This window comes from Enhydra lutris, unplaced genomic scaffold (genome assembly GCF_002288905.1).
Source record: "Enhydra lutris kenyoni isolate GAN:26980312 unplaced genomic scaffold, ASM228890v2 scaffoldscaffold3, whole genome shotgun sequence".
In the NCBI taxonomy this organism is placed as follows: Eukaryota; Metazoa; Chordata; class Mammalia; order Carnivora; family Mustelidae; genus Enhydra; species Enhydra lutris.
In genome coordinates, this window is record NW_019154087.1 from 16,663,673 (window position 1) to 16,677,275 (window position 13,603).

The 13,603-nt window shown below is 40.5% G+C and overlaps 1 protein-coding gene across 1 annotated transcript in view; it reads right to left on the reverse strand.

Moving 5' to 3' along the window:
• LOC111156987 (UDP glycosyltransferase 8) overlaps positions 1 to 3,459 on the reverse strand; it is a 52,445-nt gene extending 48,986 nt beyond the window's left edge. The window contains exon 1 of the mRNA XM_022518173.1: positions 2,638 to 3,459. Within this exon, the coding sequence (XP_022373881.1) occupies positions 2,638 to 3,459 (822 nt within the window). The remainder of the gene's footprint in view (positions 1 to 2,637) is intronic.
• Between the last annotated feature and the right edge of the window lie 10,144 nt (positions 3,460 to 13,603).

A 13,603-nucleotide genomic window follows, 5' to 3' on the forward strand; every position in this document is an offset into this window, starting at 1 on the left:
CCAGTGTAAGATACCAAGGCAGTTAACAATTAAGCTGTTATTAGTGATTCATGTGTTCTCAACCATCACTTGCTAGGCCCTATTATTTTAGTGTCACAACCATGACCTGTAAATAATACAGGTATTTGAGAAACTCATTAACTTGTATAATGCTGAGGTACAGTTTATTGTATCAGACAAAACTACTAGAGAAATCCCGGTAGGAACACATGTGTTCCTAAGCATATAAAGCCTCAGCACAGTAGAAAGTATCTGAAAGGGTAGGACACCTCTTCTTTCAAAACATTCCCAGGTGAAAAACTTTGGAAATGGCATACTGAAATGAAAATGGTCCTTCACACTTATGACCTAAGATGTTTTCAATGGTAACAACAGACTTATCTAGATCTACACATCAAACACGTGCACATGCCATATTTGTATGTGTCTGTGTTTGTGACCTCACCGGCAGAGCCAAAGTGGTTACCGTAAATAAAAAGCACATTGTCAAGAGAATCATTACAAAAAGCCCACAGAGGAGGAAAGAACAAGGAGCCCAAAAAGTAAGTCAAGCTAGTATCAAACTAGAATTACACAATTCAGAAAACATTTTGAGTAATAACCTTACATAAGGCTTCAAAACCACTCAAAAGATACTTTAAGGGCACCTGGGTGGCTCAGTTGGTCAAGCAACTGCCTTCCGCTCAGGTCATGATCCTGGAGTCCTGGAATGGAGTCCCACATCGGGCTCCCAGCTCCGAGGGGAGTCTGTTTCTCCCTCTTACCTTCTCCTCTGTCATCCTCGCTCTTACTCTCTCTCTCTAATAAATAAAATAAAATCTTTTTTAAAAAAAAGATGCTTTAAGAGTAAAATAAAATAGTGAAACTAATTGGCAGAGGGATCTACAGAGGAAAAGATAAGCTTGGGTTATAGGAAAAAAAGCATTATCACATACTATGCATCTTAATGAAGGGTAGAGGATAGAAAAAAATGTATTATTCTGTACTTAGGCTATGTAGGTCAAATTACTGCAACTCAAGACAAATGGACAGGGACTGAAAATTTGTTAGAATGTTCCTTTTCATCATCCATTCCTTCTTCAATCCCAGCACTAAAGAAGGGAGACAGCCTCCAAACAGAAACCAAAAGGAGCAACGCAGAAGGGCAGGGTTCTGGTTGAGGAAAAAATGGAAGACCTGGAGGGAACGGGACTGATCTGTGTAACATTATGAATGACTCAGAGTAAGCTCAGCTAGAGTAGAAGTTCCTTCTTAATCTGATTTTTGTTTGCTTTAGGAAGGGGAGTTACTACATCACATGGTGACTCTGGCAGAGAACAGTTAAGGATTTGAAATGGGCTTGGATAAATTCATGAATGGCTGAGAGACGCTGAGATGAGTTCCTATCCTTTACAGTTGACGTCAGAGAGCAGAGCCCTCCCAGACTCCGCTAACTGAAGCAGTTTGAAATGCTGGGGGATAGGGGGCGGGGGAAAAAGCCCTACATCCGGCAAGCTCTATTTTTTTCATGTGATGTGATATAATATATAAAGGTATTTTTTTATTAAATGTACTTCGAAAGGATGAGAAAAATCTACAGGCTGTATATTTCAATCACATTAATTCTCCATTCTGCCCTGTGACTGTCCTTATTTGATGCCTCTATGAAAAAATCTGGATTTGCTCTTCAACAAGGCCCTGACAAATTTTTTGGTATGTAGTGACCAGAGATTTTGCAGAGGTGTTGTGTGTCTTTTCAGATTTTCAAGAGTAGAAACAGTTTCGGTAATGAGCAAAATCACAGAACAACTTGTTGCTTCCAGGTAAATGCCATCAGATGTTGAGATTAAACCCAGAGAGCCAGCCTGAGGTCAGAAAACCCTAGAACAACAGATACGCAAGTTTGGCTCCTGCGAGTTTGAGTTACCTAACACAAAACAAACTAGGATGGAGAAGAGAATACAAGGGACTCACTGACAGCTCAACCAGAAAAAGAATTTACGTTTGACTTAGATAGGACACAGCGTTTTGTTAAAGGGCAGTCAATTCCATCTTTGAAATGAAATCGCAATGGGGCAGGATTTCTTTAAAACAGTTACAGCTGTTTGCTAAAAATTAGTTGGCTCCCGAGTCTGACAGAAGGGACTGCCTCCTTTTCATTGTTGGACATAAGCTTTCTAGTGCTTATGGCTTCTAAAAGAAGGGCCTTTCTTCACATGGCTTCCGTTTGACTTCACTGAACCTGATCTAGACGTGGAGACTGGAGACTGCTATCTGGGGGAGAATAAAGAGAGTGAACTCTGTGTTTAATTAAAAGCAAAACCACTTATACTCATTAAAGCTAACTATCTAACTCATTCTCCTCACATACTACAGTTAGTACTTAATCAAAAGTCTATTTCCCAGCCCGTCTATTGACCATATGGCAGAATGGCCTCTCAGCATCGTAGAAACGCTCCACTAAAGCAGAAACGTGCTGCACAGGCATGGTGCATCCACAAGGGAAGGGACCTCGGGAGGCTCTAGCCACCACTTTCGCTGCTTTTGGGAGCAGCACTTATCAGCCAACAATAACCAATCCCATCTCTCCAAAAATCAAAGCTAACAAATTGACCTTCCAGTTTAGAAAAGATTACCAAGGAGTTCAGCAAACCTTACTTCTGGTAGTGGGCTGGCCGGTTTGGTGAGGATTCCTCCTACGTACACAACATTAGGGAGAGTGGGTCTCGGAAACTCCAGCGCCACATCTGTACACAGCATCCACAGACTGGACCCGTGGACCAGGTCGTACATGGACTTCTCCGGCAGCAGGTTGTACTTCTGCATTATCCTTTCGTATTTGGGAAGAACCAGAAAGCTGACCCCTAATCTCGAAATGAGGTAAACGCCGGTATTTTTCATCCTTTGCAGCAAGTTCATGTGGTCTGTGAGGAGTGAGTTAAACTCTGGGACGTAAGCTAATGGGGCGGGAGCACCCACTTCTGCAGGGTACCAAAGGCCAGTTGAAAATACAGCATATTTAACCCCTAAAAGATGAGCTATCACAAATCCACACATGTCATTAGGGTCCACCAGCAGCAGATCAAACTTCTCCTTCCTCAGACCCTGAATCAGGGCACGGTTGCCAACCATCATATCACAGTTCTTGGTATAGTGATCCAGTATGTCAAACAGTTCGATTGCTGTCAATCTCCCAGAGAAGATATTCCGCATTTTGGACTGCAGGAAAGCATCCGAGGTGGTACTGTTAAAAATCCCTGGGTATCGCTGGAGGCTGTAATGATTAGATGGCGCGATGTCTCTGCCTTCGGAGAGAAGAAACACTGTGCGGTGGCCTCTCTCATGCAAGGCTGAGGCTAGTGTCTTGAAAATGTACATATGGCTTTCGAACATAATTGGCGGCACGATGATGATTTTGGCAGCCTTCGCTATCCCCACAGCACTCCACAGGAGCATGAAATACGGAGTGTAAGACTTCATCGCTGAAAGGAAAACCGGAAAACGACTTAAAACAAAGTACAATCCTTACCATTCAAAACAATCAGAGAGGCTTTTTTTTTTCAAAGTAGCACGTGATTCGATACTTCCTCTGTGTAAAAGCATCCTGATTTTGTTCTAATTACCTGTTTCTGAAAGATAATTTTTAAAGTAGAGAACTGACAGTAAAGCTGGCAGAAACCAAAATATATTTCAAGTGTATCCATTCCTGAGCACACCACTGCAGCAACAACAGAGAACAAGATTGTTTTTTGAAAACTAGTTTTGAAAATCTGAAAAAAAAACTTCTTAAAATTGAATGTCCAAAGATCTCTCTTCTTTGAATAATCCCCCATCTATGAAACATCTGTTTATCTTTTAATTGAACGTCAATGTTAATTCCAGAAGAAGAGCCAAGATTTTTGATATCTGGGTACATTAGCATGTATATCTCTTTTTAAATCATTTTATCACAGTTACATTCCCAATTACCACCAAAGCATACCAAAGGAAGATTATGTTTGAAAAAATAGTCCTTTCAAGTAAGAGTTCTATAGAAAAGACATTTTTCTACAGGAAAAATGATCTTTAATGTGAATTTCCCCTTTACCTAAATATGCTTATGTACCCTGGCAGTCTCTATTTACGTAACCTCTATCAATTTGCCAATTCATTTCAGGGCATTAAATGAAAAACTTTCAATAGAAAAATTCAAGACACTTAACCGGATCTCTGTAAATGCTTATGGAAGAAGTGATGATGAATGAATTATGTCCCAGACCACACTTCCTTTGTGTTGTATCTGTAACTCAGGTGCAGAGGGCAAGACAGATGATGACACCTATCACTTTTCCTACCCTTCCATGGTAGTAGAGTAGGTACAATAGTTAGTTATCCCCTGTCATTTTTTAGAAATACATGTCCTACCTATGGGCCTCTAGAGTGTGCCACCTCCCTCTACCTAACTCAGGATAGTTTTTACTTACGCTCTAAATCAGCCTCCAAGAACAGCGAAGATCTAAACAACAGTTACCCATGCAAACTGGATCTTTTTACTCGAAGAAACAGCTAAAATAGATTTATATGCACATCCCCAAACCAGTATCCCTTGCTACTCATTATCACGTATTAACCACCCTCCTCATACAAATTCCCACCATCTAAATGCAGCTTTAGCAACTATACCTTCTCAACATTCAAACACTGCAAGCAAACTTAAAAAAACAAAAAAGGAATTCAATAGCAGACAAATGACAGATTCTTCCAATATCAAGATTAAACCACGAAATGTGTTCTATTTCCAGGTGCCTTTTACCTGTCTCACTCCAAAGAAATTTTCAAACTATTTCTAGATGAGCTGACACTATACCACTAAGAATAAACAGAAGTAAAGCACATTATAAGCATATAATAGCCTATGTTAAATGTTGCCTGAATTAAATGAGGGCTTTAAAAAAATAAATTTGGAGAAAACACTATTCCTATAACAATCAAGTAAGTTTATTCAATAATTACAAGATCAATAAAGAAAAAATAGCCATTCTTGGAGGAAATTTTCTGGGCCTTTATTCTATTGTACTGTGTCTCTATTGTGTCTCTGGTGCAGCCTTCCAATTCCAAGGAATTAAAAATCAGGGATTCTCGGCAGACATGTTCTTAATTCTAGGAATGAGATTTATGCAAACATGGTTATTGCAGAAGCTAGAGTCTGGGGCTGTGATTAATACTACCTGTCACTGTTTGCATGTCCACAAAGACAGACCGGTTGATGGACCAGTCCGTTGAACTGCTCCTCCCACTAGGTTTTGCATCTGGCTGAGCAGTGAACACACAGTTCATTCAGCTACAGTTAAAACCATTGCTTTATCTATCATAAATGACTAAGACACAAAACCAAAAATAACAGTAGGGAAACAAATCCCTTCACTGAGCTTTTTATTCTATTCTTCCTTTTTCATTTTAATATTTTATTTCAGTAATTACTACGAAGTAAAAAAATTTACAGGAATTTTTTTTTTAATGCACAACTGCTTATGTTCAAGAACACCATTGTTCAACAGAGCTTTCTGCAAATATGAAAATGTTCTAGATCCCCACTATCCAGCATTGAGCAGCTGAAGTGTAGTTAGTGTGATCGAGGAAATGAATTTTACATTTTAACATGTGGCTAAATTAATTTAGTACTAGTAGCTATACAGTACTAATGTAAGGTTAGAAAAAGTGCATATATTCTATATATATGGATTCTAAAAGAAACTATACAAACATACCAATATCTGTGTGACAAAATATCTTCTAAAAGAATGTCTACTAGGTCTTCATGAAAAAATAGTAATTACCAACAAAGAAGCATCATTTGTACAAGTGTGTTATTTTGCTGTTCAATTCAAAATTAATTATGAAGGACTACAACAGCACTTTAATCACACAAACACCACTGTGGTGGAAAACAGAATAACTAACACAACTACCAACAAATGGTGAGGTTCTTGCTAGTCCAGACTTATCAGAGTGTGTGTACTGGCAAGCTAGAGTTCATGAATATTAAAAACTTCTGCTCTGAGAAAGATAATGTTAAGAGAATGAGAAGACAAGTTGCAGACTGGGAGAAAATATTTAGAAAAGACACATCTGCTAAAGGACTGTCATCCAAAATATACAAAGAACTCTTAAAATTAAACAATAAGAAAGTAACCAAGCTGATTTTAAAAATGGCCAGACTTAATAGACAACTCATAAAGAAAATATACAGATGGCAAATGAGCAAATGAGAAGATGCTCCACATCATGTGTCATGAGGGAAATGCAAATTAAAACCTTTACGAGAGACCACTACACACCTGTCAGAACGACCAAAATCCAGAACACTGACAATGTCAAACGCTAGAGAGAATACGGAGCAATAGGAACTCTCATTCGTTGCTGGTGAGAATGTAAAATGGTACAGCCACTTTGGAAGACAGGTTGGTGGTTTCTTACAAAACTAAATATACTCTTAACATATGATCCAGCAATTGTGCTCCTTGGTATTTACCCAAGAGCTGAAACTTCTGTGCACACAAAAACCTGTACATGAATGTGCACAGCAGCTTTATTCATAATTGCCAAAACTTAGAAGCAACCAACATGTCCTCCAGGAGGTAAATGGGTAGATTAACTGGAATGGAATATTAGTGCTAAAAAGAAAATGAACTATCAAATCCACTAAAAGACAGGGAAGAGGGGCGCCTGGGTGGCTCAGTGGGTTAAAGCCTCTGCCTTCGGCTCAGGTCATTATCCCAGGGTCCTGGGATCAAGCCCCGCATCGGGCTCTCTGCTCCGCAGGGAGCCTGCTTCCTCCCCTCTCTCTCTCTGCCTGCCTCTCTGCCTACTTGTGATTTCTCTCTCTGTGTCAAATAAATAAAATCTTAAAAAAAAAAAAAAGGGAAGAAACTTAAGTGCATATTACTAAGTGAAATGCCTGTTACTTATAATATGAATATAGTAGTGTAAATTAGAAGGGATTTTAATTTCACATTTTCTACAATGGGCATGTGTTACTCTTAATAAAAAGAGTAAGTATTGTTTTTAATAACACGTGATAAAGGACCTCATTTACAATAACAAAAAAGTACATAAAATACCTTTAAAATGGGCTAAACAGGATGATTGTTTACTATACTAAGCATGGCAAGGCTTTCCCTAAAGACATATACATAGAAATAATACTAAGTGTAGAGAAATACTCTATTATTCCTTTTTAAAGATTTTATTTATTTATTTGACAGAGAGAGAGAAACAGAGAGAGAGAGGGAACACAAGCAGGAGAGTGGGAGAGGGAGAATCATGCTCCCCGCTGAGCAGAGAGTCCGATGTGAGGCTCGATCCCAGGACCCTGGGATCCTGACCTGAGCTGAAGGCAGTCGCTTAACCAACTGAACCACCCAGGTGCCCCAGAAATACTCTATTATTTTAGTGAAAGATGGTATTTGAAAAAAGTCAATTCTTTCCATATTTTAAATAGACTTAACAAATTTCCCCATGACATCCTACTAGATAATTGGTTTTGTTTTATTTGGAATTTGACCAAATTCTATCCATGTTCACTTATTAGAATATGCAAGAAGAGGGAATACACTTTAAGAAAAGAAACTGCAAAGTGGTGGGACAGCAAGGTAAATATTAAAGCATATTTTTTAAAAATAATTAAAACCCTATGGATTTAGCCTAAGAACCCTACTTCAGATAAATGGATAAGAGTAGGTAGCCTACAACAATTCCTTGAATAAACAGGAACATAACATGAGATGAAGGGAGCACAGGTAGATGAGGGAGGAATAACTTCTTTGAAATGAGTGTTAAAATCTAGCTTTGTATCTGAGAAACAAAAACCTCTGAATTTTTTACCTTAAACTTTCCCCAAAGCAAATCAGAATAGTGTTAATTTTTTTTTAAATACAGCCAAAAAAGTGTTGAACTTTAAATGATCTCTGGAAAGAGAAAAACAAAACAAAACAAAAAACAATCTGAGCATAAAGCAAAGAAAGAAATCCTTATTACAGATACTATTAGACTACATAATCATAAAATATTTTTGGAATGTTTAAAACATCTGGGGCAGAGGTTTCCAGTCCAAGATGACTGACTGAACCCAAATGTTTCTACTCCTTTCTTCCTATAGCTTCTTCAGAAATGACAGGAAAGCAGAATAAAAGGAAAACCTAATCTCTCTGAGAATTGGTATTGAGGAAACAAGGTGTGGGCTGGACTAGAGTCAGTGCAATGGATTTTTGACAAGTCTCTAGAAAACAAATGCTAAGAATAGCTTATTGAGGAATAAAAGTGAGTGGAGGAAGTCATGACCCAAAACACACAGAAGAGGCTCCTGGAGCAGAGGTGAAAAGTGCCTCCAGAATGGCTGAGAGCTGAAGTGGACCAGCCCCGGAAGCAGGAGTAGTGGGGGAGCAAGAAATCAAAGGGAAGGAGGAGCTAGAGCAGATTCCCCATCCGTTAGATCTTCCCTTCACTCCCAGTTGCATTCGCTCCCCAAAGTAAAAACGCACATCAGGTCTCTAGAGAAAGAGGTGAGGTGCCCGTAGAGTGATCGGACCTGAGAACTCGGAGTAAAAGCCTCCTTGCAGGAGGTGATGCCGGCTTTTCCTGGGTGCCTTCCAGCGAAAGCGGGGCTTCGTCCGCACAGTTTGAACCCAACCTCCAAGGTACAGGCAAGGAGCTTAAGTTTGCTGAATGACTGAACAAAACAAACTAGATTTTTCTTTTATAAAATTAGCAAGGACATCATTTTTAATGGTAACAGTTTTAGGCAGATGGTGAACATGTAAATAGGTACAAATGTTAACTACTCTAAATCAGAAATATCAACACACACGTACAAAGATGTTCCTGTATTTGCTTCTAACAGCAAACAGCCCGACACCACTACGAATCCAGCAATAGAGGATTAATTGCATCATGGTATATTTTACCATGGAGCATTACAGAACTATGAAGACTATGTTTCAAACATTTTTAACATGAAAAAATTCTCATGACATAAACAAAATTATATATGTGTGTGTGTGTCTGTGTGTGTGTATATATATCACCTATATACGTAAAATGATTATATTGACTCACAAACTAAATAAGAAACTGTTGTCGGTAATACATTTGGATTTTCAAGTTGAGGAGTATGTTTTCTCTTCCTACTTTTGTATTTCCAGGTTTTTGAAGTTTTTTACCAAAGATATTTAATATTTATAACACACTCATTCCATTCCCATGCCCCTTTAGCTGGAGCTTTACTCCCACTCTCTTCTTGGAGTGAAATGTCTTAAAATATCAATGCTATTTGTTGGGATCCACTTACTCCCCAAATGGTTACAGTCTGGCACTGTTTCCACCACTACTGTGCCCAAACACTCATTGCTAAGAGCACTAAATACCTCATAATAGTCACACAAATGCCCTTTTCCCCAACACTTCTCTCACAGGACTTCTAACACTATACACGAATTCTCCCTTTTCTCCTCCTAATTCTCTCTCAGTTGAGATGCTACTGCTACTTGACTGTACTCCACCGTCCAAAGAATGAAGAAAATTCAGAATTCAAAGACTCTGAACAAATTTCACTTTGGGGGTGCCTGGGTGGTACACTCTTGAAGCATCTGCCCTTGGCTCAGGTGATGATCTGGGGTCCTGGGATCACGTCCCACCTCAGGCTCCCTGCTCAGCAGGGAGTATACTTCTCCTTCTATCCTTCCCTCCACCCTCTCTCTCTCTCTCTGATAAATAAATAAAATATATTTTTTTAAAAATTTCATTTTGCATATCAGCCCACCCTTTCTTCTTTATATTAAAAACTATCGGGGCACCTGGGTGGCTCAGTGGGTTAAAGCCTCTGCCTTCGGCTCAGGTCATGATCCCAGGGTTCTGGAATCGAGCCCCTCATCAAGCTCTCTGCTCAGCGGGGAGCCTGCTTCCTCCTCTCTCTCTCTCTGCCTGCCTCTGAGCCTATTTGTGATCTCTGTCTGTCAAATAAATAAATAAAATCTTAAGAAAAAAAAACAATTTCTTTGCTTGCATGCAGGGTAAGAAACAGTGCCAATTTTAATAAGAGTGCGCACCTCTCACCACAAGGAAGCCAGTCAACATTTGAGTGCAAATTAGTTCAGCAAGGATATCAGAGCAGCATTTTACTTGACTGCTGCCTATCCAAAACACTCATTTGCAAAAGTGATCCCTCTAAGGCCAAACTCTTAAAATACCAGAAAAAAAAACAGATTAGCTATATTGTTCCTGATCCTAAATCTCAATGGTTCATTCCAGCTGAAATTCAACAACAGAACACCCCAATATACTACTGAGATTTTTTTTTTAAAGAATTATTTATTTATTTTAGAGAGACAGAGAGAAAGAGCGAGCTGGAGGGGAGAGGCAGAGGGAGCAGGAGAAAGACTTGATTTAAGTAGACTCTGTGCTTAGTATGAAGCCAGAAGCGGGAGATGGGAAGCTTACCAGACTTGGCCACCCAGGGGCCTCTATACTACAATTTTTCAAAGATAAAAAAATAGATTTCATGAACCCCTTATTTTCCCATTTTCTCAAACAGGAGTCTAAAATACCAGAGTCTAATCCCTACCTTACTAGACCTCTAGCAACCTCACTTTAAAATGCTATTTCCATCTACTTATTAAAAAAAAAAAGTAGAGAATCACCACATGAAAGAATCATTTCTCTGGTTTTTGCTGTTTGAGGTTAGATCATGAATAATGCTGAGCTGTGAAGCATAGGTGAGGATGAACTACGTAAGCAAAAAATGGCAAGCGCCTAAACTACAGGAAACAATGTAAGTTTTGACAGTCTACCAGCCCAGCAGCAGAGCAAAGCAGGGAGGGGGGCTGAGGGAGACCAACCAAGAAACAGACTCACCTGTTCTCTATAGAGCTAACAGATGGTTACCTAAGGGGAGGTGGGTGGGTGGAGGAGAGGTGACCTAGGGGATGGGGATTAAGGAGGGCATTTGTCAATGAGCACAGGGTGATGTATGGAAGTGGTGAATCACCATATTGTGTACCTGAAACTAGTATTATACTGTATGTTAACTAACTGGTATCGAGTAAAAACTAAAAAAACTAAAAAAAAAAAAAAAGACTATCATTTTAAACAAGAATTGATCGAAGTGTTTTTGCATTAAAGGAAAAATAAAATAAAGGCTAATGGGAAATTTAAAATGTCTGTACGTGGTGAATTGAGCTATTTAGAAAAATGAAGTGAATAATTTAGTTCTCAAAGCAGATTATGTAGCCTGGTAAACTGAACAGCTAGAATGCTGAGTACTTTTAAGTTTCCCTGGCATTGAGTATCAACATGAAAAAATAGATCAATCATAATGACAACCAGAGGTCAACCTTGGTACTACATGAAATACTGTTTATTATAATTTCATCTCTCTTCAAAGCACCTTTTATAAGTAAGCCTAAGAAAATACCATCCAGTAAAATGAAAAATAAAAAATCAAATTAATCAAAGTAAAGACTAATTAGGAATCATTACTAGTGCTTTTAAATAAATGCCAACATCATTTTTCACAGAACTAGAACAAATAATCCTAAAATTTGTATGGAACCACGAAAGACCCAAATAGCCAAAGCAATCTTGAGAAAGAAGAACAAAGCTGAAGGTTATCACAATCCAGATTTCAAGATAAACTACAAAGCTATAGTAATCAAAAGACTATGATACCGGCACAAAAACAGACACATAGATCAACACAACAGGACAGAGAGTCCGGAAATAAAGCTAGCTATACCTACATGGTCCATTAACCTGCGACAAAGGAGGCAAGAATACACAATGGGGAAAAGATAGTCTTTAAATAAGTGGTATTGGGAAAACTTAACAGACACACGCAAAAGAATGAAACTGGACCTTCTGACAGGGAAAAACTAGACCTTCTGACAGGGAAAAACTGTACTCTAAGCTAGCCAACTAAACCAGCAAGGGATTCCAGTCCCTTTCTCAAAGCCCTCCTGGGTTCTTCTTTCCTACCTCGTTTCCCACCCGTGCCAACAGTACCAAGTATGAGGAAGTAGAAGGGTATAAATTACCCTCCCTGCTTGTGCTGGGGGTTGGGGAGTGGGTGCTCAGACCTTTGGAGAACAACCTCCTCTGAGCCCACCAGTGTTATATAAACCTCCGATCCTCCAAAATCTCCCAGTGCCACTTGGTTCTTCCGTCAGGATCCAGTCCAGGTTCTGTAACATTTGGTTCCCTAACAGGGAAACCCAACCGTGCTGACCCACTGTTGCCACCTGTTTGGGGCAATGGTGGGGCAGTGACATAACGAGAGATCCTAAGGGAGAAGGCGTGCCCTGCCTAATTTTAGGCAGTCTCCCACCTGGTCGCCTCAGGCCAGCCCGCCCCGCTGTTCCCACCGGACTCAAAGGAGACTTGGCAGGTGAGAACATGGTCCCAATGTCAGATTCCGGTAAGGCCTGGGGCCCCAGGACCCACTCAGGTCCACCCATGAGGGTGGAAGGGGAAATTGATCACTTCCCAGAGACCTCTTAGAGATCTCAAAGTGGGAGAGGGCCCCCAGGGGAGAGGAGGAGGTCCCTCAGGTCAGGAACCCCCAAAAGAGGGGACAGGAAGGAATTTCCTAAAGGAATTCTACAGGTCAGGGCCTCCTGGAGTTGGGGGGAGAAACTGTAATAACTTCGGTGTGAATGCGTGAGGGAATGTGCTGTTTGACCTGGCTTGTCAGGCAGACTGATTCTGTTCTCCACGGGTGGACACCCTTAGGGTCCCAGAAGCCTGCAGACTCCGAGTGGGCCCTAACCTGCTTCCATGGTGACCTCATAGGGTCTTTGGGGTGCCAGTCTGGGATTTATACAGACTCACTAAGGCTAAGAGGCACTCAGTTCTCCTCCAGAGGACGGACAGGTGGGCATCTGACTGGTCTCTCCTTTGGAGGGACAACCACCCTTTGTCTTTACACCAATGACACAGGGAGGGAACACACAGGGTGGCCAAGAGAGCCCCCCTGCTCCTCATGGGAGGAAGCTCTTCAAAACCTACAGTCTTTAGACTGTATGCTCAAAATTTTAAGAAAGGATTCTCAGGAGACTATGGGATCAAAACATCTGGAAAATTAGGCACATTATGTGAAATGGAATGGGCCACCTTTGGGGTCGACTGGCCCTAAGACCTACCCACTGTCCAGGTCATTTACAAAATTATAGTCGGGACTCCCAGACACCCTGATTCAATTCCCATATATTGATTCTTGCCTTCAGGTAGCCCAAACTCTGCCCCCATGGGTCTGATTCTGTGCTAATAGGAAGGACCAAAGTAGGACATTTGTAACCCAAGTAAAAGAGCCCAAAGGCTGTAAGGAAGCAAAGCCTATGAGGGAGACCCTACCTGAGGGGCACCAGGGGCAGCAACACAGATGAGCTCTAGACAAGGACGAACCCATCAGAAAGTGTGGGGACCACAGTCCTCTGACCCAGGGCCTAAAGCTGAGCAGCAGGAAGACAGTGCTTCTGCTTCTTGTAAGTGGCATGTATGGGGAGATACTCGATTTAGCAGCTCTGACAGCCCATAGGAAACTTGATCCAGACAGAAACAGGATGTAAAATAACAGGAGCTCTCATATTTATCTTTA